This window comes from Scyliorhinus torazame, chromosome 16 (genome assembly GCF_047496885.1).
Source record: "Scyliorhinus torazame isolate Kashiwa2021f chromosome 16, sScyTor2.1, whole genome shotgun sequence".
Lineage (NCBI taxonomy): Eukaryota > Metazoa > Chordata > Chondrichthyes > Carcharhiniformes > Scyliorhinidae > Scyliorhinus > Scyliorhinus torazame.
In genome coordinates, this window is record NC_092722.1 from 22,720,946 (window position 1) to 22,747,285 (window position 26,340).

Genomic DNA, 26,340 nt, shown 5'->3' on the forward strand with positions numbered 1-26,340 from the left:
GTATTGATAAGGTGGCCACACCTATTGAATGTTGGGGGAATGGGACGTTGTGATACAGGGTGCCTGAGGAGTAGCCTTGGACCATGGAGCAGTCCGCCATGTCCAAGATCTTTAACACAACAACCTCAGCCACAGTAAAACGGAGTGGACAACTCTCAAACAGAGGAGGAAATCATGTTATGATTTGGACTTTCTGTGTATGAAAGAAAAAGACCTGTATTTATATGGACCTTCTCATGGCCTCAAGACATCCACAAACACCACCGCCAACAAAGTACTTCTCACCTTTATTCACTGTTTTGATACAGGAAAGATGGTAGCCAAATGGTTTGGTGACGTTGGTTGTCAATAAATGAAATGAAATGAAAATCGCTTATTGTCACAAGTGGGCTTCAAATGAAGTTACTGTGAAATGCCCCTAGTTGCCACATTCCGGCGCCTGTTCGGGGAGGCTGGTACGGGAATTGAACTGTGCTGCTGGCTTGCCTTGGTCTGCTTTAAAAGCCAGCGATTTAGCCCAGTGTGCTAAATATTGCCCAGGACATCAGGGAGAACTCCTCCATTAGTTTTCAAATAATGCTCAACATAAAGCTTTCTGTCACTAAGCACACATCTCCTATCAATCGTGATTTTACGCACAAGGTAACTTGGGGGAGCAGGTCTCAGGGAGAACAAGGACCTCTTTCTCTGTTAGACACACACATCAGAAATAGGACGGAATATTACTCTGCACTTTGGAGTTCTCCAGTTCTCATACCAAACCCCATCCTGCCAGACGGTTTGGTCTACAAACTGATCCGATCAAGAAATAAGATTAAAAGCAGTGGGGGAAAAAAACCTGACCGATTTGAATGACAACACTTCACTGGGTTAGCAGTATATTTCAAAGCAATAAAAGTTCCAAAACGTTGAGAGTCTGTTCCATAATTTAGACTGCGCTTTCGTAATTCCAAATTTTTGTGACACTGAACTTTGCCCTGCAAATGTGTGGCAAGTGTGCAGAAACAGAGAAGATTCTAGACTGTCAGTCTGATGTACAGTAATTCTGCCCTTTACTTTGTCGTTGCATTCCTAAAAAGTGAATCAGATTTTCCCATTATAACGAATGTAAAAGCTTTAGTTAGGTTCAGTAGGACCTTTCTTCATCAGAATAAAACATTAAAGCATTATACTCTGCAATTGTACATTCCTAAATCCTAGTAAAATAAAATAAATATGTTAACTCTTTCTACTTAACTCCTTCTCGCCACCTCTCCCACTGGCTTATCCTTCCGCCCCGACACTCTGCCGCACCCTGCCCCTCCTACCGACTCTCTGCTGCCCCCCGGACCCTCTGCCCCCCCCCCCCCCCGACCCCGACTCTCTGCCCCCCCCCACCCCTCCCCACCCTTACTCCCCTCCGATTCTCTGCTGTTTTGAGGAGTTGGAAGGTTGGGAAGGAGGGGGGATGGGTTGCAGGACAGAGTCAGGGAGGAGAGGCTGCAGCTAAATGGTGTTGGTCAGGTCACGTGATGATACGCGGCCCTGACGTGAACTGATGCTAAAGAGGAGATCCCAGTGCACACACCAGCCCCATTATACCTGTGACACTGAAGCAGAATGACGCTGAATGAGGCAACTTAAAATGGGTATTTACTGTGGGCTATTCTCCGAAAAGGGAACAAAGTCCCCTAGGGAGCGTGTTTAGCCGCGTGTTCCTGAACACTTGCAGTACCGAGAAACACATGACTATTCTACAGGGCCGCACATAGCCCCGTTTTGTCCAATGGGGAGCTCCGTTCACCGCCTGGTTTTCAGCCTGGCACTGCCAGCTGCCATGGGCACTGCCAGGGTGCCAGGCTGACGCTGCCAAAGTGCCAAGCTGGCATTTTTTGCACGCGTGCGATCGGGCCGGGGTTTCCCGGCGAGGATGTTTAGAGGTGGGGAGGCGGGGACCCTTCTACAGCGCATTCGGGCTGGGGAGAAGTCATGGATCATTTTAGGGGTCTCGCTGATCGGGACGCATCCTCTCGCTGCAAGGTGAGTTCTGGCGAGCAGAGCTCCCCACTGCACAAAACGAGGCTACGTTCCCCGTTTCGGCCCCTTATTCAAAGCGAGTCACGTTGAATAGCCATGTGTTTCTCCCACTGTGAGCGCCGGGAAACGCGGCTAAACACGCTTGCTAGGGAACTTTGTTCCCTTTTGGGAAAATCGCGCCCGTTAATTACTTTTCGTACCTGTTTGAACTTTTGGGGATTCTTTTGAAATGATTGTGGAATATAATCCCCATCATCCTTGCTTTCTAAATACAAAACATGGAGCTTCAAGAAAATGGGAATAGAAAGGACTTTGCGCAATTGCAACCACCATGGGCCACTCATACAGTCACCCCAGGGATGATGAGGGCTTTAGCTTCAGCAATGAGCAGAATATCCAGGGATACAGCAGGGCAGCAGAAGACCTCAGGAAACATTATGAGTAAGCTGCCCTGATATTCTGCGATCTGAAGCAACCTGAGGACTGTGTAATTGTGCTGGGCCCTGAACAAATACAGTGACATAGAGTCTAAGATGATAGCTGATCTCCAATCACCTTATCAACTATTTTACTGATGCTGACTGAGGTGGAAGATCAACCATAATTCTGCCGAAACAGGAGCAGATCCGAAGTAAAAATGGCTCTTATTCCTTATACTTAAGTAACCCAATCAGCATCATTTTCCATTCCTTTCTTCGTCATGTACTTATCTAGCTTCCCCTTAAGTCCACCTACATTATTTGGCTCAACAGTTCGATGTGGTAGCAAGTTCCACATTCATAGAATCCCTACAGTGCAGAAGGAGGCCATTCAGCCCATCAGGTCTGCACCAGCCCTTTGAATGAGCACTTTATCCATATCCAATCCCCTGCCCACCCCGTCCTATTCCCGTAACCCCATAACCTAACACGCACTCCCTGGACACTAAGGGACAATTTATCGCGGTCAATCCACCTAACCTGCACATCTTTGGATTGTGGGAGGAAATGGGCAGCACGGTAGCATTGTGGATAGCACTGTGGCTTCACAGTGCCAGGGTCCCAGGTTCGATTCCCCGCTGGGTCACTGTCTGTGCGGAGTCTGCACGCTCTCCCCGTGTGTGCGTGGGTTTCCTCCGGCTGCTCCGGTTTCCTCCCACAGTCCAAAGATGTGCAGTTTAGGTGGATTGGCCATGATAAATTGCCCTTAGTGTTGGGTGGGGTTACTGGGTTATGGGGATAGGGTGGAGGTGTGGGCTTGGGTGCTCTTTCCAAGAGCTGGTGCAGACTCGATGGGCCGAATGTCCTCCTTCTGCACGGTAAAGTCTATGAAACTGGAGTCGGTATTGCCCAGGTCTTGCTGCATTTGGAAATTTACTGCAACAATTCACTTCAGTAGTTCTGAGTAACTTCAGTTCTGATTATAGGTTGGAGAGGTTGGGACTGTTCTCCTTGGAGAGGAGAAGGCGAGGCGGAGATTTTATAGAGATGTTCAAAATCATGGGTGGGCTGGACACGGTATTCAGGGAGAAACTGTTCCAGCACCTTCAGGGAGAGGAGGGGGAGCTGAACCCCAGTGAGAGTCAGCACCTTCAGCAGAGGAGGGGGAGCTGAACCCCAGTGAGAGTCCGCACCGTCATGGAGAGGAGGGGGAGCTGAACCCCAGTGAGAGTCAGCACCTTCAGCAGAGGAGGGGAGCTGAACCACAGTGAGAGTCAGCACCTTCAGCAGAGGAGGGGGAGCTGAACCCCAGTGAGAGTCAGCACCTTCAGCAGAGGAGGGGGAGCTGAACCCCAGTGAGAGTCAGTACCTTCAGGGAGAGGAGGGGGAGCTGAACCCCAGTGAGAGTCAGCACCTTCAGCAGAGGAGGGGGAGCTGAACCCCAGTGAGAGTCAGCACCTTCAGGAGAGGAGGGGGAGCTGAACCCCAGTGAGAGTCAGCACCTTCAGGGAGAGGAGGGGGAGCTGTACCCCAGTGAGAGTCAGCACCTTCAGGGAGAGGAGGGGGAGCTGAACCCCAGTGAGAGTCAGCACCTTCAGCAGAGGAGGGGGAGCTGAACCCCAGTGAGAGTCAGCACCTTCAGGAGGGGAGGGGGAGCTGAACCCCAGTGAGAGTCAGCACCTTCAGGAGAGGAGGGGGAACTGAACCCCAGTGAGAGTCAGCACCTTCAGGGAGAGGAGGGGGAGCTCGACCCCAGTGAGAGTCAGCACCTTCAGGGAGGGGAGGGGGAGCTGAACCCCAGTGAGAGTCAGCACCTTCAGGGAGAGGAGGGGGAGCTGAACCCCAGTGGGAGTCAGCACCTTCAGGGAGGGGAGGGGGAGCTGAACCCCAGTGAGAGTCAGCACCTTCAGGAGAGGAGGGGGAGCTGAACCCCAGTGAGAGTCAGCACCTTCAGGGAGAGGAGGGGGAGTTGAACCCCAGTGAGAGTCAGCACCTTCAGGGAGAGGAGGGGGAGCTGAACCCCAGTGAGAGTCAGCACCTTCAGGAGAGGAGGGGGAGCTGAACCCCAGTGAGAGTCAGCACCTTCAGGAGAGGAGGGGGAGCTGAACCCCAGTGAGAGTCAGCACCTTCAGGGAGAGGAGGGGGAGTTGAACCCCAGTGAGAGTCAGCACCTTCAGGGAGAGGAGGGGGAGCTGAACCCCAGTGGGAGTCAGCACCTTCTGGGAGAGGAGGGGGAGCTGAACCCCAGTGAGAGTCAGCACCTTCAGGAGAGGGGGAGCTGAACCCCAATGAGAGTCAGCACCTTCGGGAGAGGAAAGGAGCCGGACCCCAGTGAGAGTCAGTACATTTAGGAGGGGAGGGGGTGCTGAACCCCAGTGAGAGTCAGCACCTTCAGGGAGAGGAGGGCGAGCTGAACCCCAGTGAGAGTCAGCATCTTCAGGAGAGGAGGGGGAGCTGAACCGCAGTGAGAGTCAGCACCTTCAGCAGAGGAGGGGGAGCTGAACCCCAGTGAGAGTCAGCACCTTCAGGAGAGGGGGAGCTGAACCCCAGTGAGAGTCAGCACCTTCAGAATAGACGGAGAATTAAATGGGTTAAATAGAGGAAAGGAAATGACATTACGTAGAGACCCACCATTTAAAAAGATAGCTAAAATAAACAAAGCAAAGTTCGATTTGTTTTCCTGCTGGGGGGCATAAATCAATGGTGGTTCAACAGCAGAGAGGAGTCCGTCTGCTCGAGAGTCTAGAAGCTTCTATTTTGAAGTGGAAGGTGACACGGTGAAGCTTATCGCTACAGCTGGAGCTGAACTGAGCTCCGGCACAAAGGCAGCCGGCCTCCGAGCTGCACGCGTCTTTGTTCTGGGTAGCAGTTGACGCTGCAGTGAGATTTAAGAGATGATGGGGAAGGGGGTGGCGCACAGGGTAGGTACGATATATCCACATCTCCGGATCTGAGGCACAGGGTCACCAATTCTGTTAAATCGACATTTGTGTCGACGGTATTCCCATTTATTGGAATACTTGCAGACTTCTGGCCCGGAGTTTTGTTTTCTTCAATCCAACAGTGGAGCAGAAACACTCTGGGGTGTGGGAAGGGGCGGAGTGAGAGAGAGAGACAGGGAGAGAGAGAGGAGGCACAAAGGAAGAGGGAGAGAGATAAGGGGCTGAGCGAGAGAGGAGGCAGAGATATTTGGCTGAGAGTGAGCAGAGAGAGACAGAGAGAGGGGGCAGAAAGAGGGAGAAAGAGGGAGGCAAGAGAGGGGAGGCTAAAGGGATAGGCTTGAGGGATGAGACTTGGGGGAGAAGGCTAGAGAGAGGAGGCCGTTGAGGGTGGGGGAGAGCAGAGAAAAGGAATCAGAGAGGGGGCAGAAAGAGACGGCAGAGAGAAGGGGGCAGAGAGAGGGAGCAGAGGGAGGGGACAGAGAGAGGGGCAGAGAGAGGGGCCAGAGAGAGGGGCAGAGAGAGGGGACAGAGAGAGGGGACAAAGAGAGGGACAAAGAGAGGGACAGAGAGAGGGGACAGAGAGAGGGGCAGAGAGAGGGGATAGAGCAAGGGGACAGAGAGAGGGGCAGAGAGAGGGGCCAGAGAGAGGGGCAGAGAGAGGGGACAGAGAGAGGGGACAGAGAGAGGGGCAGAGAGAGGGGCAGAGAGAGGGGCAGAGAGAGGGGCAGAGAGAGGGGCAGAGAGAAGGGGGCAGAGAGAGGGGCAGAGAGAGGGGCAGAGAGAGGGAATAGAGAGAGGGGACAGAGCGAGGGGACAGAGCGAGAGGGGACAGAGAGAGGGGCAGAGAGCGAGGGGACAGAGAGCGAGGGGACAGAGAGAGGGGCAGAGCGAGGGGCCAGAGCGAGGGGACAGAGAGAGGGGACAGAGCGAGGGGACAGAGAGAGGGGACAGAGCGAGGGGACAGAGAGAGGGGACAGAGAGAGGGGACAGAGAGAGGGGACAGAGAGAGGGGATGAGAGAGGGGCAGAGAGAGGGGCAGAGCGAGGGGCAGAGCGAGGGGACAGAGCGAGGGGACAGAGCGAGGGGACAGAGCGAGGGGACAGAGCGAGGGGACAGAGCGAGGGGACAGAGCGAGGGGACAGAGCGAGGGGACAGAGAGAAGGGCAGAGAGAGGGGCAGAGAGAGGGGCAGAGAGAGGGGACAGAGCGAGGGGACAGAGCGAGGGGACAGAGCGAGGGGACAGAGCGAGGGGACAGAGCGAGGGGACAGAGCGAGGGGACAGAGCGAGGGGACAGAGCGAGGGGACAGAGCGAGGGGACAGAGCGAGGGGACAGAGCGAGGGGACAGAGCGAGGGGACAGAGCGAGGGGACAGAGCGAGGGGACAGAGCGAGGGGACAGAGCGAGGGGACAGAGCGAGGGGACAGAGCGAGGGGACAGAGCGAGGGGGCAGAGAGAGGGGGCAGAGAGAGGGGGCAGAGAGAGGGGCAGAGAGAGGGGGCAGAGAGAGGGGCAGAGAGAGGGGCAGAGAGAGGGGACAGAGCGAGGGCACAGAGAGAGGGCACAGAGAGAGGGCACAGAGAGAGGGGACAGAGAGAGGGGACAGAGAGAGGGCAGAGAGAGGGCAGAGAGAGGGGACAGAACGAGGGGACAGAGCGAGGGGACAGAGAGAGGGGACAGAGAGAGGGGACAGAGAGAGGGGACAGAGAGAGGGGGCAGAGAGAGGGGGCAGAGAGAGGGGGCAGAGAGAGGGGGCAGAGAGAGGGGGCAGAGAGAGGGGGCAGAGAGAGGGGGCAGAGAGAGGGGGCAGAGAGAGGGGGCAGAGAGAGGGGGCAGAGAGAGGGGGCAGAGAGAGGGGACAGAGAGAGGGGACAGAGAGAGGGGACAGAGAGAGGGGGCAGAGAGAGGGGCAGAGAGAGGGGCAGAGAGAGGGGCAGAGAGAGGGGCAGAGAGAGGGGATAGAGTGAGGGGACAGAGAGAGGGGCAGAGAGAGGGGCAGAGAGAGGGAACAGAGAGAGGGGCAGAGAGAGGGGATAGAGCGAGGGGACAGAGAGAGGGGCAGAGAGAGGGGATAGAGCGAGGGGGCAGAGAGAGGGGCAGAGAGAGGGGCAGAGAGAGGGAACAGAGAGAGGGGCAGAGAGAGGGGACAGAGCGAGGGGACAGAGAGAGGGAACAGAGAGAGGGGCAGAGAGAGGGGACAGACCGAGGGGACAGAGCGAGGGGACAGAGCGAGGGGACAGAGCGAGGGGACAGAGCGAGGGGACAGAGCGAGGGGACAGAGAGAGGGGCAGAGAGAGGGAACAGAGAGAGGGGCAGAGAGAGGGAACAGAGAGAGGGGCAGAGAGATGGGACAGACCGAGGGGACAGAGAGAGGGGACAGAGCGAGGGGATAGAGAGAGGGGCAGAGAGAGGGGACAGAGCGAGGGGACAGAGCGAGGGGACAGAGCGAGGGGACAGAGCGAGGGGACAGAGCGAGGGGACAGAGCGAGGGGACAGAGCGAGGGGACAGAGAGAGGGGACAGAGAGAGGGGACAGAGAGAGGGGACAGAGAGAGGGGACAGAGAGAGGGGACAGAGAGAGGGGACAGAGAGAGGGGACAGAGAGAGGGGACAGAGAGAGGGGATAGAGCGAGGGGATAGAGCGAGGGGACAGAGAGAGGGGCAGAGAGAGGGAACAGAGAGAGAGGCAGAGAGAGGGGCAGAGAGAGGGGATAGAGCGAGGGGACAGAGAGAGGGGATAGAGCGAGGGGACAGAGAGAGGGGACAGAGAGAGGGGACAGAGAGAGGGCAGAGAGAGGGAATAGAGAGAGGGGACAGAAAGAGGGGACAGAAAGAGGGGATTTTTGGGAATATCCTACCCGAGAAGAAAAACGAGGGATAATAAGAGAGGGAGAGATAACACTGAGAGAAAGAGCAGACAAGGGATCAGAGAGTAGAGAGAAGCTCATTTCAGCGTTAAATTGGGTGCTGAGTCTACAAACAGTCTGGATCAACCTGGGACGGTGGCTGGGAAGAGAGATGGAGTTGGTATCTCTGAGATAGAGTTTATTTTGGGAAGTTTGGACAACCTAATATTTAATTACATCTTGCAAAGGAGGAAGATATGAGGCAGTGAGATGACGAGGCTGAAGGAGGGAGTTGATAGGTGACGGATAAGCCACCTATTGTTGGAACAATTAAAATCCGGGTCCTCCAGAGCCCAGGGGCTGCATTCTCCGTTCTAGAGACTAAGTCCCCACACTGGCGTGAAGACGGTGGCGTTTTACCGCCCGGAGAATTGGCGGGTCCGTGGCCATGCATGCGCAAGGCGGCGATCAAGTGAAATTGTCAGGGCAGCACGGTGGCGCAGTGGTTAGCACAGCTGCCTCAGGGCGCCGAGATCACAGGTTCAATCCCGGCTCTGGGTCACTGTCCGTGTGGAGTTTGCACATTCTCCCTCTGTCTGCGTGGGTTTTGCCCCCACAACCCAAAGATATGCAGGTCAGGTGGATTGGCCACGCTAAATTGCCCCTTAATTGGAAAAAAATTAATTGAGTACTCTAAATTAAAAAAAAAACAACTCTGTTTCTCTCTCCCTAAAAACTAGCCTTAAAACACTCTCTGGCAGGCATCTCACTTCCATACTCAACGCTTTTATGCCTTAATTGTATAATGGGGTAATTGACTTTATTCCCTGATCAACAAAGTTAATCAAGTTGAAAATTATACCTTGACTGCACTGGATTCAGTGTGGATACTGGACTTACTGCTACCTCAGCTGAGATCTACCAACTTATGACAGCTCCACTGTTGGGAGTGGAATCAGAGAGGAACTTCTTGAATTTCCCCCCCAGTCTAATAAAACAGGCCTGGTCTCAAACCACAGAAAAAGTACACCGGAAGGTTGTGGTTATCACTGAGGTTCGAGCTGGATATTGGACAGTGTGGTTTATCACAACTGAATCTAGTCCTTTACTCAACCAACGTCCTCCAACCCATAGTATGGAAACTCTAATGAAAGGCGGTGCATTTTTTTTTTTAACATCTCAGGCACCCAATTGACCAAGTAAATAGGCCTTCACCCATCTCCTAACTAACTTTTGTGAGGAAAATGAAGGTAGTTTTAAGGAATTTATATTTGTATTGTTAAACCTTAAAAATAAGATATAGTTTTAAGTGTGTTTAATTTAATGTTTCTGTGCCCGGAAGGGTAAAACCTACAGTTAGATTCATGTTGGATAAAGGTGTTTTTATGTGTGGGGGTTGGTTAAGTTCTAACTGTGTCTCTATTGTGCTTAGAGCGGTCTACGGCAGGAAGAATAAAAGGCATACGCATGTGAGTGTTGCTGAGCAACTGGGGCCTTGTAAGGTCAAGTAGCTTTAGGTTTTAGTCAGCTAATTTGATTGCATTTGAAGATAGGTAGTGAGAGAGGAGGCAGCTCTCACAGCTCTGCTAGAACCAGTTGGTTCAGAGAGGGAACATCTCTCTCAGCTTTGCTGGAAGAAAAGCCAAATAACGGAGTAATGGTGAAGAAAATAAGCATAGATATCTGAAGATCGGTGAGTTAAGGAAACAAGACAACTAAAGGGACGTTTCCAAGAGGTCTGAGGTTAAAGGTACTAGCAATATGTTCAGTAAAGAGCTGAGAAGAAGACTGAGATGCCGGAAAGATATCTGAACTGATTCTGAGGTTTGTGCGATTTTACTACAGCCTATGGGACGTGAATTAGAAACATAGAAAAAAATAGGAGCAGGCGAAGGCCATTCGGCCCTTCAAACCTGCTCTGCCATTCATTATGATCATGGCTGATCATCCACCTAAATTGCCAAATCCCGCTTTCCCCCATATCCTTTGATCCCCTTCACCCTAAGTGCTATATCTAACTGCTTCTTAAAACCATACAATGTTTCGGGCTCAACTACTTCCGGTGGTAACGAATTCTACAGGCCAATCACTCTCTGGGTGAAGAAATTTCTCCTCATCTCTGTCCGAAATGGTCTACCCCATATCCTCAGACTGTGCCCCCTGGTTCTGGACACACCCACCATCGGGAACATCCATCCTGCATCTACCCTGTCAGGTCCTTTTGGAATTTTAGAGGTTTCTATGAGATTCCCCCTCAATCTTCTGAACTCCAGCGAATAGAATCCTAACCGATTCAATCACTCCTCATACGTCAAATGAAATAACTATGGAAATTGATGGCTGGATCTCAGAGTTTGTGTAAAAGCAGTCCAAACAAAGAAATCCTAAAGGGTTTGTTATAAAATCCTGGACTGGCATCGCTGTTAAAAGTGGAGCGGAAGCTTTGTTTAAAAGCGTCATTTGGAAAACCTGGTCTGGATTTCAGAATGCAAAACGCTATGGGAAAGCATTATTATTATAGATTTTAATGCGTGTTTTCGGAAGTGTAGTTTGGAAACTCTCATGTGATCATCATCTGTGGGATTTGGAGGAGAAATCCACAGGCTGCAGGAGGCAACACATCTCTGCTTAATAAAGCCTTGATTACTCTCTACTCTCGTCTCGTCGTAATTGATAGTGCATCACATACCATTAACGGGCCTGACCTGGGATTCTCCGGGGCTCCCTCAATGCTCCGCCTCCGCGGCAGGGGAATTACTGACGGCGAGTTTCACTTGGAGTTTTAAAAATTGGGAAACAGGCGTCGTTGTAGCTGAGGGAGAGACAGGAGGTGTGAGGAATGTTCGATACGGCTATAGTGTGCTAACAGCTATGCCGCTGCCAGGGGGCTTCAGCCACGTCCGGTGTGATTAACCGGGGGGGGGAATGGGGGTGGCCAGGAGGTGGCCGTGGGGCCATACAGCTGCGCATGTCGCTGACTGCCCACTCTGAAATGAGTGCCATGGGTCATATGGGTGTCCCCAGGCCATCCCCCTAGGTATGCTCCGGCCCCAGCCGACCCACCAACGACGGGTTTGGCGCAGTCCAGCGCAACCAGTGCCATCTTGCTGGCTGGAATGAGTGCGTGTGGAGAGTGGAGTTTCAATATGCTGCTGCAGCCCGTCAGCCTCCCGAGTAACAATCCCGATTCCTGTGAATCGGACACTCTTTGTCATTGGAATCCCTTGTGTTCTACATGGTGCCGGTGCTAGCCCGTTAACGGTTACGGAATTGCCCCGGGACCAATGCTAATTTGGCAATCGTAGAAGTCCATAGATTCTGTCCCGGTGTTAATACTAAGGGCGCGATTCTCCAAAAAGGTAACAAAGTCCCATAATGAGTGCGTTTAGCCGCGTGTTTCCCGGCGCTCGCTGTGCCGAGAAACGCATGGCTATTCAACGTAAGTGGCGTTGTATAAGGGGCCTGAATGTGGAATGTGCAGCCGAGGCCGCCCCGTTTTATACAGTGGGGAGCTCCGCTTCCCAGTGTAGCGAGAGATCAGGACGCAATTTTGAAATGGTGTCCTGGGGTGGGATTCTCCCCTACCCGGCGGGACGGGGGTTCCCGGCGGGACGGAGTGGCGTGAACCACTCCGTCGTCGGGCCGCCTCAAATGTGCAGAATCCTCCCCACCTTCAGGGGCTAGGCCCGCCCCGGAGTGATTTGCGCCCTGCCGGCCGGCGGGAGAGGGGCTTGGCGCCACGCCAAACGTCACCGAAGGGTCTCTGCTGGCCGGCACGAGTCAGCGTATACACGGGAGCGCCAGTGTGTGCTGGCGTCATCCCCGCGCATGCACAGAGGGGTTCACTTCCGCACCGGCAATGGCGGATGACCACGGCCTCTGGTGCAGAAGGAATAGAGTGTCGCCACGGCACAGGCCCGCCCGCGGATCGGTGGGCCCCGACCGTGGGACCCGATCGCGGGCCAGGCCACCGTGGGGGCACCTCCCGGGGCCCGATCCCCCCGCGACCCCCCAAGAACCCCAGAGTCCGCCCGCGCCACCAGGTCCCGCCGGTAAGGGACCAACACTAATTTATGCCGGTGGGACCGGCATAGAACGGGCGGGACTTCGGCCCATCGCAGGCCGGAGCATCCGGACAGCCCCGGGACCCATTGAGTCGCGCCGGACCCCGCCATTCTCCGAGGCGGGCGGCGCGACTCACGCCGGGCCGATTTTTGGGGGGCGGAATTCACGTCGACCCCCGGCGATTCTCCCACCCGGCAGGGAATTCTGAGGCCCCCGAAGCGATCCCCAACCTCCCCACCAGCCCGGACCCACTATGCGAGTGTCTCCGGGCCCCACCCCGCACCCCCTCCAACATTCATGCAGGGCACCCCTGCCCTGATTGCATGCGTGCAGTATATTCCAGCTGGGCACCTTAGCAGTGCCAACCTGGCACCCTGGCAGTGCCCATGCCAGCTGGCAATGCCCCCTGGGCACCTTGGCAGTGTCAGGTTGGCACCCAGGTTGCACAGCCAAGGTGGCACCCTACCCAAAGGGCATGCAGCTGGGGGTCTCCAATCTCCTGGGAGACCCCCACGAGTGCCGTTCCGTCCGGTACCCGTTTGTGGGGACCAGTGTTGAACGGCACTCGATCGAGGCCTCTGAGGCGAAGGGGATGAATCCCAAAGCCTCAGGCACCTCGGGAATCAGCCAAAATGTTATACCGCCCACAATGGGCGGGATTAAATCACAACGTCTTGCAAGGTGGCATTGGATTCCGCGAGGCATTGCGAGTCGGGTAGATCCAGTAGTGGCGTCTCTCGGCTTTTATCAGCCACGTTGCACTGCGGTGAAGTGCTTTTCGGGTGCAGTCTGGCCGTTGGATCGCCCCCTGATTCTCTGCAACGGAGAATCCTGCCCATCGGCTTTAGAGCCATTGTACCATTTTCAGAGTCAAAATGTCAGAGCTGCACTTTATTATCCTCATTGAGTTAAAACCAGCACACTATCCACTCTCTGAAATGGTCTCATCCTCCATCACCGGTGCACAAAAGCAGCAGTGTGTCTACAAGATGTGCAGCAGCAACTCACCAAGGCTTCTTCAGTAGCATCTTTCAAACCTGTGACCTCTGCCAACTACAAGAACAAGGCCTGCTGCGATCGGGAACATCACAACCCCCAAGTTCTCCTCCAGGTCACACACCATCCTGACTTGGAAATCGGTTGTTGTTCCTTCTTCTTGACTTGGTCAAAACCCTGGAGCTCTCTCTAGCATTCTAGGCTGCCGCGGTTCAAGAAAGTGCCAATCATGGCCTCTGAGTCAGAAACGTGATCCGCACCAGAGACTTTCTTTCAAAATCTTTGCTCAATCTCTAGTCTGCTCTGTGTTCGATCTCACCCAAGGTGGCACCAGATGTTGCTTTAATTATGGTCAGCCAGTGTTTTCGCACCTAATCGCAATTCAGTGATTATCGCTGGAAATGACATTGCTGCCTTGACCAGCCCTGGTCCACACTCCCGCCAATGGTTGACCAATATGTCTATCCCGGTGGTGCCCATCCCCCACACTCCCGCTATTGATCAACCTGCACATCCATTCTCAACGTGCTGACTTTCCCGTGGCCGATCGGAAAACAAATAGATTGGCTGTTACCCTTTGGGCGATTCTTGACAATCATTCAAACTGTCTTTCCCCCCCGTCGCCAATAATGTTTTACAGCTAATAGGTGAAAGTGATCAAAGGAACTGGAACATACACACAATTGTTGTTTAACACCTCTATGATTATTATTATTATTGGGGGCCGGTTTAGCTCAGTGGGCTGGACAGCTGGTTTGTGATGCGGAGCGAGGCCAGCAGCGTGGGTTCAATCCCCGTACCGGCTGAGGTTATTCATGAAGGCCCCGCCTTCTCAACCTCGCCCCTCGCCTGAGGTGTGGTGACCCTCAGGTTAAACCACCACCAGTCAGCTCTCTCCCCTCAAAGGGGAAAGCAGCCGACTGTCAACTGGGACTACGGCAACTTTACTTGACAAAAGGGAACAAAGTCCCGGGCGAGCGGGTTTAGCCGCGTGTTTCCCGACACTCGCAGTGCTGAGAGACACGCGGCTATTCAACGTGACTCGTTTTAAATAAAGGGCCTGAATGGGGAACGCGCGGCCGAGGCCGCACATAGCCTGTTTTTTTACAATGGGGAGCTCCGCTTACCGGAACTTCCCATTGGAGCAAGCTCTGAGGCCTACAAAAAAATCCACGACCTCACCCCCAGCCCGAACGCAACATGGGAGGGTCCCCGGCCCGACCGCAACATGGGAGGGTCCCCGGCCCCCCCATCCATGCCGGGAAATCCCGGCCCGATCCCACATGTGCAAATATTGCCACCTTGGCAGTGCCCCTGCCAGCTGGAAGTGCGACCTGGGCACCTTGGAAATGCCAGGCTGGCACACAGGTGGCACTGCCAGGGTATCCAGGTGGCACCAACAGTACCAGGGTACCACCCTTCCAAAAAGGCGGGCAGCTGGGGGATTCCGATTCCCTGGGAGACCCCCACAAGTGCCGTTCAGTCTGGTCTCCATTGTGGGGACCAGTACCAAACGGCGCTCACCCAGGACCCGAGGTGAAGGGATTGAATCCCAAAGCCTCAGGTACCACGGGAATTTGCACATTAGTGTAAGGCTTACTGCCTCGCTCTAATATGCAGATTTGCCAAAAACGTGCAACGTCTCGCGCGATTGCGTTGAATCTCTCAAGGCGTTGCGAACCGGATAGATCCCGGGAGCGAGGTCTCCCGCCTTTCAACACCCACGCTGCGCCGCGCGCGGCCAGCTGCTTTTCCGGCGCAGCGTGGCCGGAAGATCGCGCCCTATTATTCTCCGCTGCGTTGCTCTTAGCAGTGCCCTGGGGATTAATCTTCAATTTCTGGAGAATCCAGGGAAAATCGGGAGGGTTTTCAACTCTAAATGACATGCGTGCGCGGAGACCTTAGCGGGGGCAGGGATTGACCAGTATCTGATAAAAGAGTGCTTTTCACCTCCCTAGCTGAAGGGTTTTGAGACAATTCATAGAATCTTACAGCACAGTTAACTCGTTGTGCCTCTGGAGGCTCTTTGCAAGAGTTCCCCAGCTTTTACCATTAACTCTGCAAACTAGTCCTCTTGAAGTACATGTCAAATTGCCTTTTGAAATTCATTATTTGATCCCGATTCCGCCAACCTTCCAGCTGGTGTGTTCTGTCCTTAACAGCCCTGTGTGTGAAGACATTTCTCTTCATTTGTTTTTTTCTTGATGCCAATTCTTCTAAATCTATGACCAATACCAGCGTCTCCAATCGCTCCATGTAACCAAATGCCCTTAAGGTTGGTATCATCTCAATTAATCTCCTCTGGACACTCTCTAAAGCTTTGAAATCCTTCCTAAAATGTGGCAGCATCTCTATTGTTGCCTCCGCTGTGCCTGGCTAATTCAGTGTGGACCAGCTCTGACGTCTCTGCATACTGGGACGGCTGGGCAACATTCCCAAGCCTAGACTCATGCATGAGGATTGACTATCTTGTGGCTGTACACCAGCAAGAGTCAAAATTGTCAGCAGAGTAGGCCCGGAAATTGGGGCAATAAATCCCCGCTGTGGAATTTGTCAAGTCTCTGCTCTTTTATCCAACGTGACAAGCCCGAGAGGAAAGTAGAATTGAGCTGTTGCCAGCTAATCCACAAACTGTTGCCTCTGTTTACACCGCTGAAACGCTCCACTGTGTCTCAAGTGCACCAGGTAAAAGTGCTAATCACGGGATGATTATGAACCACAGGAAGATGGGGTGGTTCTTCAGATGGTTACTGCTGGCAACGGGCCTAGTCTCAGGCCTTTGGGATCGACTTGACGTCAAAGACATTTGCTAGCTGTGTGTTTGGGAAGATGTTCAGTTCTTTATGTTAGTGAGCATTGAATGTTGTCTAGGAGTAGAACTAATGGGCACGCTGCTCATTTTCAAAGGGCAGGATACCTATGTTTAGAGTTTTTTATGGGACAGCACCAACATTCATTCAGAGATACATTAATTTTGCACCTTGCCACATCTTTCAAAACGTCCTAAAGTGCTCCAAATGGAAAGAATTACAAGGGAGATTTTTGTCTTGGTTGTGATCAGCCTGCGTCCCCAGCCCAGTAGATCGTTGGGAAGCTCAAACCACTTTCAGGCTGCTCTTTCCCTACCCTTCCCAGAGGAAATAATTTCTCCCTATCCACTTCATCAGATCTTCAGTCTCGTTAGACATGTCAATTAAATCACCCTTCTTCGTCTACATTCTAGGAAACTCAAACCTGCAGGACCCCCCCCCACCCCCGGCGTGTTTTCCACCGGTGGAGACAGCTCGCCCGATTAGCCAGCAGCACGATCCTCCATTTCTGCCGATAACTGTGGTCTTTTGCATGATTTGCCAGCTGCGCCGCCGGAGAACCCGCCAACGTTGGGGGTTGGGTCGCCATCAGAAGGGCTGGAAAGTTCAACCCCCAGTCCTTAAAATTGAACTCTTTTAGCTCCGGTATCATTCCGGTTTTCTGTGGGCACCAAAGAAGCCCCTTGCAACAGCTCCATGGCTTTCCTGCAGTGGAGCATCATTCAGCTGTAACATGCAGCCACCTCGCAGGCGGCATGGAGGCAGTGGTATTCTCATGTGCCTGCTGACCTGGTTTAGCACACAGGGCTAAAGAGCTGGCTTTTAAAGCAGACCGAGGCAGGCCAGCAGCACGGTTCAATTCCCGCACCAGCCTCCCCGAACAGGCGCCGGAATGTGGCGACTAGGGGCTTTTCACAGTAACTTCATTTGAAGCCGACTTGTGACAATAAATGATTTTCATTTCATTTTCACCTTCAACCGATGGAGGTTCTGGCTTTGGAAGGTGCTGCTGGTTAAGCTTTGCTGAGCTGCTGCAGTGCACGCCACAGATGGGACACACCGTGGACGCGGTTCAACTTCCCCAAGAACAGGCACCTCTCAAAAAGTCAACAATATACCATGACATGATTGAAGCTACTCACCGTCCAATGACAGCCAGTCGTGCTGGGAGGTGGGAAGAGTTGGCAAGGCTCGGGCTTTGTACTCAAAAACGACGGAGTTGGAGATGATTTGACTATTGAAGGCCACCTGCAGTGTCACAAGGCCAGTATCGTGGGCTGGGTGGAAAGAATTGGCACAGTTAGTTGTTGCAGCTGCTTTATTAAATGGATGGTGCTGCTGTTTCTACTTCCCGAACCTGCAGACGCTACTGGCTAACATTTATTTTAAGTCAAGGGTCACAGTTCCAACCAATGTCTTGCTCTAAGAGCCACAAAGCAGAGCAAAGGGATCCTAACATTTCTACGCAAGGTGAGCTGCTGATGTGCTGATAAGGGAGTGCTGCACTGTCGACGGTACCAACCTTCCGAGTGAGATGTTAACCCAAGGCCCTGTCTGGCCTATTGAGTGGGGGCAGAAGGTCCCTACCTTGAAGAGCAGCGGGATTGGGGGGGGGGAGGGAGGGGTTCTGTCTGGTGCCCTGTTATTTATTTATCCCTGAACTTACATCACTAAAACATATAATTTGCCGGTTCCGCTGTTTGTGGGAGCTTGCTGTGCATAAAATGGCTGCTGCACCTCCAACATCACAACAATGACGACACTCCAAGAGTACTTCACTGGCTGCAAAGTGCATTGGGATGCCTGTGGATGTCAAAGGTGCTATAGAAATGCAAGTCTGTTTTTACTCATCTAGGCTGTTGACTGAAGGAGGCCAGCCACGTAATCAGGGGCGGGATTTTCCGCTCCCCCTGCAGTGAGTTTTGCGGCGAAGGAGGCGTCCGCCCTTGGCTGGTGATGGGATCTTCCTGCCCCGCCGCTGTCAATAGGTTTTCCTGGCGTTCGCACTCTCCGCTGGGACCAGAAGATCCCACTGGTAGGAATGGTCGGAAAGCTTTGGCCCAGGCTTTTGAGTAGAATAGTTCTTAACCTAAGAAGGGTGCCGAGTGATAGGACATAGACTAGACTCTCCCCAACATCACATAGCTTTGAACCCCAAAAATGGGTCAATGGGAGTGACTGAGGGAAAGGTGAAAGGTGAAAATAGGTCAATCCCATTGACCACATTACCAGTGATAGGCACAACCAGCTCTTTGGCACCAGCCCACCCCTGGTGTGTGGCATTTGAGGTGCGGGACACAAAGGGTCTTGCAAAGAGGAGTAACAATGAATTAAAGATGGTCTCTAACCTGGGCAATAACATCGAAGAACACCGGGCTGAATAAGAGATGCAGGCACTGAAATCTGGTCAAACAGGCAACTGTAATTATTGCTGGCTTCCTGCCATGGTCCCGTGATCAGCACCTTCACTCCTCCCTGAAACAGAATAACGACGAGATTCCAGTTAGCGGCTTCCAACAAAAGTACAACATCAGCTCTCTCCTCCCAAATGGACTTCAATGCCCTTATATTCTCCCTTCCGCTCCTGAGGGCACCAACTTCTACTGGGGAACACCTCCAGGGATGCTGGCAGCCCTATGATGCCTTGCTCAAATTGGCACTGATGGCATGCTATTTGACAACAGTGGCATCACACCAACCTCAATTCTAGTTGTGTGTGGAGGGTTGTATTTGTGTGACTGCAGAAAGACGCGTTGGGACAGATGTACCCATTCCTGGGGATATGGAAGAGACACACGCACACAAAGACATGACACACACACGCTCAAATTCACAATCATACACACACACTCAAGCATAGTCAGTGCATACACATGCATGCACAGGTGCTTATACAGAAATACACATGCGCACACATTCCTGCAGAAGGCAGAGGTCAGAGATTAAGCCAGTGTTTCCCCCTCCTCTGGTTCCCGCACTGAAAGAATATATTCCTCACACAGGATGGTCCAGGGATCATTGTATTACCCACTGACCTCTGAAGGGAGCATAAAGCATTAACTTCAGGAACAAAATTAACAGGAAATGCTGGACCCAAAATCTAAAGTGTGTTTTTACCCGAATTTTGTAAGTTAAAATTTCTCTCATTTTCTAACCCACGTTGTTTGCGTGATTGAAACTTTAGGGCAAGTGACGCAAGGGAGGGTGCGAGGAAGGCATTTTGTAAGCGGTGAGTGGCAATGAATTGGAACTTGCTGCCTAAAAATAAATAAGTAAAGTTGCCGTAGTCCCAGATGACCGTAGGCTGCTTTCCCCTTTGAGCTGACTGGTGGTGGTTTAACCTGAGGGTCACCACACCTCGGGCGAGGGGCAAGGTTGAGAAGGCGGGGCCTTCATCAATAACCTCAGCCGGTACGGGGATTGAACCCGCGCTGCTGGCCTTGTTCTGCATCACAAACCAGCTGTCCAGCCAGCTGAGCTAAACCACTGCCTACAAAAGTGGTAGAGTAAGAAGTCTTACAACACCAGGTTAAAGTCCAACAGGTTTGTTTCAAATCACTAGCTTTCGGAGCACGGCTCCTTCATCAGGTGGCACCTGAGGAAGGAGCAGTGCTCCGAAAGCTAGTGATTCGAAACAAACCTGTTGGACTTTAACCTGGTGTTGTAAGACTTCTTACTGTGCTCACCCCAGTCCAACGCCGGCATCTCCACATCATACAAAAGTGGTAGAAGCGGACATGATGAATGGTTTCAAATAGAAATTGGATGGGCACTTGATGGAAATAAATGTGCAGGTCCACAGGGTTGGAGCAGGGTAATGTGACTGGCTGGACAGCTCGACAGAGGGCTGACATGGATTCAATGGGTTGAATGGCCTCCTTCTGTGCCATAATGACCCGATGATTCTTGAGGTACAAAAAAGTATCTGTAATTTTCTTTCAATACTTTTGTTTATTAATGATGAATACATCCAAACCAGAGTTGGCTATCGCATAACAGGAGGATGTGGTGTTTGCTACAGGGGGAGCGAAAAAGGCAGCAGGGGGGTGCAATCCCAGATGACCAACCTTGGACAATCTCTCGTGTATAGGTGAATAGCACCATCAGTCAGGGTGTGTGAACGGGTCCCTGACCTGACTCAGACTGAAGAGTGACCAGAGAAAAATGAATTAAAAACAAATTTGAGCACCCTCTAGTGGCATCGAGAATACATGCAAGGACATTCTGCCAACACATTTTAAAAACTGGTTTTGGCCAAATCTTACGGCATCCAGATCCTTTGAAATTGGACATGAGGTGGGAAATGCATTTCAGGACTCCGTAGCACAGGCATGCACGCAGATTGCTTGGGTAGTTTAAACTTCTAATGGGCTCATTTCCGCTGCAAAAGACTCCGAATTCAGACACACAAGACTGACCGGCACATTTACCCTGGAAATGTTACACTAGTTAATACCTGGCTTAACTCAGAGATTAGTCAGGGAATTGAATTGACCCACACTTCCTCCTCATCCACTTACCCACTTCACCCACACACACCTCACCCACACACACCTCACCCACACACACCCACCTCACCCACACACACCCACCTCACCCACACACACCCACCTCACCCACACACACCCACCTCACCCACACACACCCACCTCACCCACACACACCCACCTCACCCACACACACCCACCTCACCCACCTCACCCACACACACCCACCCACCTCACCCACATCCACCTCACCCACATCCACCTCACCCACACACACCCACCTCACCCACACCCACCCACCTCACACACACCCACCTCACCCACACCCACCCACACACACCCACCTCACCCACACCACCCACACACACCCACCTCACCCACACACACCCACCTCACCCACACACACCCACCTCACCCACACACACCCACCTCACCCACACACAGCCACCTCACCCACACACAGCCACCTCACCCACACACATACACTTCACCCACACAAGCCGCAACCACACCCACCTCACCCACACCCACCTCACCCACACCCACCTCAACCACACACACCTCAACCACACACACCTCAACCACACACACCCACCTCACCCACACACACCCACCTCACCCACACCCACCCACCTCACCCACACCCACCTCACCCACACACACCCACCTCACCCACACACACCCACCTCACCCACACACACCCACCTCACCCACACACACCCACCTCACCCACACACACCCACCTCACCCACACACACCCACCTCACCCACACACACCCACCTCACCCACACACACCCACCTCACCCACACACACCCACCTCACCCACACACACACACTTCACCCACACAAGCCGCAACCACACACGCCTCAACCACACACGCCTCAACCACACGCACCTCACCCACACGCACCTCACCCACACGCACCTCACCCATACGGACCTCACCCACACACACCTCACCCACACACACCTCACCCACACACACCTCACCCACACACACCTCACCCACACACACCTCACCCACACACACCTCACCCACACACACACAAACCTCAGCCACAGGCGTCACGCACACACCCACTGTCACCTTTAAAGATTTACCTGAATTCAGCAGCTACTGTCATGAAAAGGGGTCGTGTCTCATATTTGTCTGGCTTTTCTTACGCCAAACAGTCTTTCCCGGTTATGTCCTCGCTGACCCATTGATGCCTCAGCCGGGCTCAGAAAACCCAGCTGAAAAGTGGCAAAAGAGTCAGGTGGGTCACAGACCTCATCGTGGGCAGGGCCTTCCGGGCACACAGAGTCGTTACTGACCGGAAGATCAGGGGTTCTGGGCACCATGCCATAGGAAGGATATCCGGGCCTGGGGGAGGCTGCAGAGGGGATTTACGAGAATATTGTCAAAGATGAGGGACTTCAGTGGCGAGACTGGTGAAGCTCTGGTTGTTCTTCCTCGAACAGAGAAGACGAAGGGGAGATTTAACAGATGTTCAAAATCCTGAAAGCTTTTGGTTAAGAGTAAATAAGGGATTGCCAGTAGCTAGAGGATCAGTAACCAGAGAATATAGATTTAAAATTGAGAAAAGAGCCAGCGGGAGATGGAGAGAGTATTTTGAATGCAGCGAGTTATGATCTGGAATGCAATGCCTGGAAGGGTGGTGGAAACAGACTCAAGAGTAATTTTCAAAAGTTAATTGGATAAATGCTTGAAAGAGCAGGGGGAGGTGCTAATTGGACAGCTCTTTCAAAGAGCTGGCACAGACATGTTGGGCAGAAGGGCCTCCATGTGTGTTATCTGACTCTATGATTAGTGGATCTCCGAGCCAAACGAACTGGGACAGCCCCAGCGTCCCTCACTTGGTTTATACTGCTTTAGTTGATCTCAGTCAGAGCCAAAGGCATGTGGGATATTAGCTTCTATTAGCCAAGGTGCAGAACATAGATAGAATTTACAGTGCAGAAGGAGGCCATTCGGCCCATCGAGGCTGCACCAGCTCTTGGAAAGAGCACCCTACCCAAGGTCAACACCTCCACCCGATCCCCATAACCCAGTAACCCGACCCGACACTCAGGGCAATTTTGGACACTAAGGGCAATTTATCATGGCCAATCCACCTAACCTGCACATCTTTGGACTGTGGGAGGAAACCGGAGCACCCGGAGGAAACCCACGTACACACGGGGAGGATGTGCAGACTCCGCACAGACAGTGACCCAAGCCGGAATCGAACTTGGGACCCTGGAGCTGTGAAGCAATTGTGCTATCCACAATGCTACCGTGCTGCCCCAGACATGAGAGTAAGAAGGTTATGATGGAGCTGTATAAAATGCTGGTCAGGCCGCAGCAAGAGTACTGTGTGCAGTTCTAGTCGCCACACTATAGGAAGGAAGTGATTGCACTGGAGAGGGTGCAGAGGAGATTCACCAGGATGTTGCCTGGGATGGAGCCTTTCAGCTATGAAGAGAGGCTGGTTAGGCTGGGGTTGTTTTCATGATGGGGGGGGGAGGGGGGGGGGCAGATTGAAGGTAAGGGGCTGGAGATTTAGACGGGATTTGAGGAAATGCTTTTTCACCCAGGGGGTGTTGGGAGTCTGGAACTCGCTGCCTGAAAGGGTGGTGGAGACAGAGACCCTCAACATTTAGGAAGTATTTAGATGAACACTTGAAACTCCATGGGATAAGAATAGATAGGTGCTTGATGACTGCCACAGCTAGGATGGGCCCAGAGGCCCTTTCCATGCTGTAAATCTCTATGACAACAGATATGAGCACTCCTGTGGTTATTCGCACCCCTAGCCTGCTGGAAAGCTGGGCTGGGGTGGCCCGGGCACAGGTCAGGTCCTGCTGTGATTCCCCAGAGGCACCTCGGCTATAAACAGGTACAGGGGTGGCATTGCAACCCAGTAGCAATCACAGCCACCGCGATAGAAAGTGAATGATAGGACTTCCGGTGGCGGCCAGGGAGGAAGTGATCGTAGACAGTGCAGCTCCGGATCAAAGTCGTTGGATTGGATTTTATACCCATTAGTGGCGTAGCTCCAGCAGGAAAGTGGTGCAGAAGGTGTAGAGGGAGTTGATCCACTCCCTCTACACCAAGACTGGAATGTCAACAGGCTACCAGACCCAGCAAAGGACCAGTTAAAGATCTGGCTAAGGATTTGGAGGGGACCTGTGGCACAGCAACAACTGCGAGAATGGGGGAGGGGGAAGGGTCTTCGCCAGTGGGAAAGCCCCAAATAAAGCAGCTGATGGCCTTCATCAAAGAGGAATTTTGTCAGCAAAGGAAGGAGATGCATGGCGACAGGTCAAAGGTCATTGAGGGAACAGTAGCACCCCTGTGAGGATTGATGGTCCGGGTAGAGTGTGCCTTGAGGCGCAAAGGGCGACAATACGCAAGGTGGAGGAGGTGGTGTCTGACCAGAGCGATCGGATCATGTCCTTGGAGGCAGAGGTGGGGGTCTTGGGGGATCTATGCAAGTCGCTGTGAGTGAAGATGGAGGAACAGGTCCAGGCGGCAGAACTTGCAAATTGAGGGGCTGCCAGAGGGTTTGGAAGGAATGAGCGCCACAAAATATGTATCGAGGATGCTGGCCGGGTTGGTGGAGGAGAAGGTGCAGGCCAAGGCCTCAGAGGTGGACACGCCCTTGAGACAGAAGCCGGGGGAGGGTGCGAGGGAGCTGCTGCGGGTGGTAAATGTGCGGTTGCACAAATTTGTGGCGAAGGAGAAGATTCTAAGTTGGGCCAGGGAGAAATGAGACTGCGAATGGGAGGGGAGCCATGTCTGAATATACCAGGACATTGGCGCGGGGCTGACAAAGAGGCAGGCAGGATTCAACAGGGCCAAGGCGATGTTGTACCAAAGGAAGATTCGGCTTGGGGTGTTGTACCCAGCGAAACTTTGGGTCACATTTGAAGGCCGGGAGTACTATTTTGAGAAGTCAGAAGATGTCAATGATAATAGTAATCTTTATTATTGTCACAAGTAGGCTTACATAAACACTGCAATGAAGTTACTGTGAAAATCCCCTAGTCGCCACATCCCGGCGCCTGTTCGGGTACACGGAGGGAGAATTCAGAATGTCCAATTCACCTAACAGCACGTCTTTTGGGACTATAAATTGGGGGAGATCTGACAGATGCTGTGAGATGGAGGAGCTAAATCTGCAGAGGTTGGATGCTTTGGTTGTTTGTGTTACCGGACGGTGGGGTTTCTTTTCCCGGGAGTTCCTCCCCTGCTGTTGGTGATGTGTTTCTTCTTGGGAGGCGGTGATTTGTGATTTTGAGAGTTTTTCTTTATGAGTAAGGGGTGTGTATGGTGGGGCCCGTTGGGTGGGGTGGCCAGCTGAGGGGTATTCGGTTGGGTAAGGGGTAGTTTGCACAGCCTAAGGAGGGACCAATGGGGGAGGCGGAGGGGTGTGCAGGGGGGACCATTGAAGGGGAGCTGCCATGCTGGCAGGTAATGCTGGTGAACGGAGGTGAGATGGGGGAGGAGTTCGCGAGAGGTGGCCAGGTTGGGGGGGGGGGGGGGGGGGGGGGGGGCGGAGGTGGTGGGGAAGGAGGGAGGTGGGAGGGGGGGGGGGATTATGACGTGGCAGAGTTGGAGACTGAGCGGGGTCATGGGCAGAGAGGGGGGCCATCTTGGATGGACCCGGTTCAGGGTGGTATTAATGAAGGTAAAACCGGTGAGGGATGATGGCGGATGGTAGAGGGGAGTGGAGTCGTAACCCTCCGGTAAGAATTGTAATGTGCGATTTCTGAGGGTTAAACTGGATGATTAAGAGATCCCGGGTTTTTGCGAACCTGAGGAGTTTGAAGGCGGAGGTGATTTTTTTTACAGGAGGTGCACTTTCGGGTGAAGGACCAGGTTAGATTGAGGAAGGGGTGGATGGGACAAGTATTTCACTCGCCGTTTGACTCAAAGTTACGGGGGGGTGGCCATTTTGTTGAACAAAATGATGGGGTTTGTGCAGGCCAAGGAAGTGTGGGGTGGGGGAGTACCTTGATGGATGTTGGAGGGGACGCTGGTGGTGTTAGTCAACGTATATGCACCGAATTGGGGTGAGGCGAGGTTTGTATAGGGTTTACTGGGAATGGTCCTGGACCTAGACACGCACCAGCTGATTATGGGTGGAGATTTTAACCGTGTGTTGGAACCGAAGGTGGACAGGTCGAGCCCCAAGTCAATCGGAAGGTCGACCCGGGGGGCGGGGGAGGGGGGGGGGGGGAGGGGCGGAGTGTATGGGAATCGTGATTTTGGATTACGCGCTGCATTGGCTGGAGGTGCTGCTTAGTTTGGGGCAGGTGCAGAGGAGGTTAGATTCGGGGCTTTGGGCAAATAAGGGGTTTTGCGAAAAGGTGAGGTCGGCGATTGGGGATTACGTGGAGATTAATCAGAATGGGGAGATATCAGGTGTCATGTTCTGGGAGGCGTTGAAGGCGTTGGTCTGAGGGGAGATTATCTTGTTCGAAGCGTCACAGGGTTGGAGCAGAAGGGAGGAGCAGGGACGGATGCTGGACGAGATAGTCGAGGTGGACAGGAGATACTCGGGGGCTCCTCCTAAAGAGTAGTTGTGGAGAGGAAGAGGTTGCAGGGGAAGCTTGACGACGGGAAAGGCGGTGGGGCAGTTACAGAGGTCGAGGGGGGTGCAGTATGAATATGGAGAGAAGGAGAGCCCTATGCTAGCCCACCAGCTGTGGAGGCAGGCTGCGTCCAGGGAAATTCTAAGGGTGCGAACAGAGAATGGGGAGGTGGTGTCAGA

At 53.1% G+C, this 26,340-nt stretch overlaps 1 protein-coding gene across 5 annotated transcripts in view; it reads right to left on the reverse strand.

Annotated features, from left to right (window-relative positions):
- The window catches only part of camta1a (calmodulin binding transcription activator 1a), an 840,747-nt gene that overhangs the window by 319,552 nt on the left and 494,855 nt on the right, over window positions 1–26,340 (reverse strand). For all 5 annotated transcript variants that reach the window (XM_072478070.1, XM_072478068.1, XM_072478069.1 and 2 more), the window contains 2 exons: window positions 18,440–18,566; window positions 17,234–17,368 (listed from right to left, as the gene is read on the reverse strand). In XM_072478070.1, the coding sequence (XP_072334171.1) occupies window positions 17,234–17,368; window positions 18,440–18,566 (262 nt within the window). The remainder of the gene's footprint in view (window positions 1–17,233; window positions 17,369–18,439; window positions 18,567–26,340) is intronic.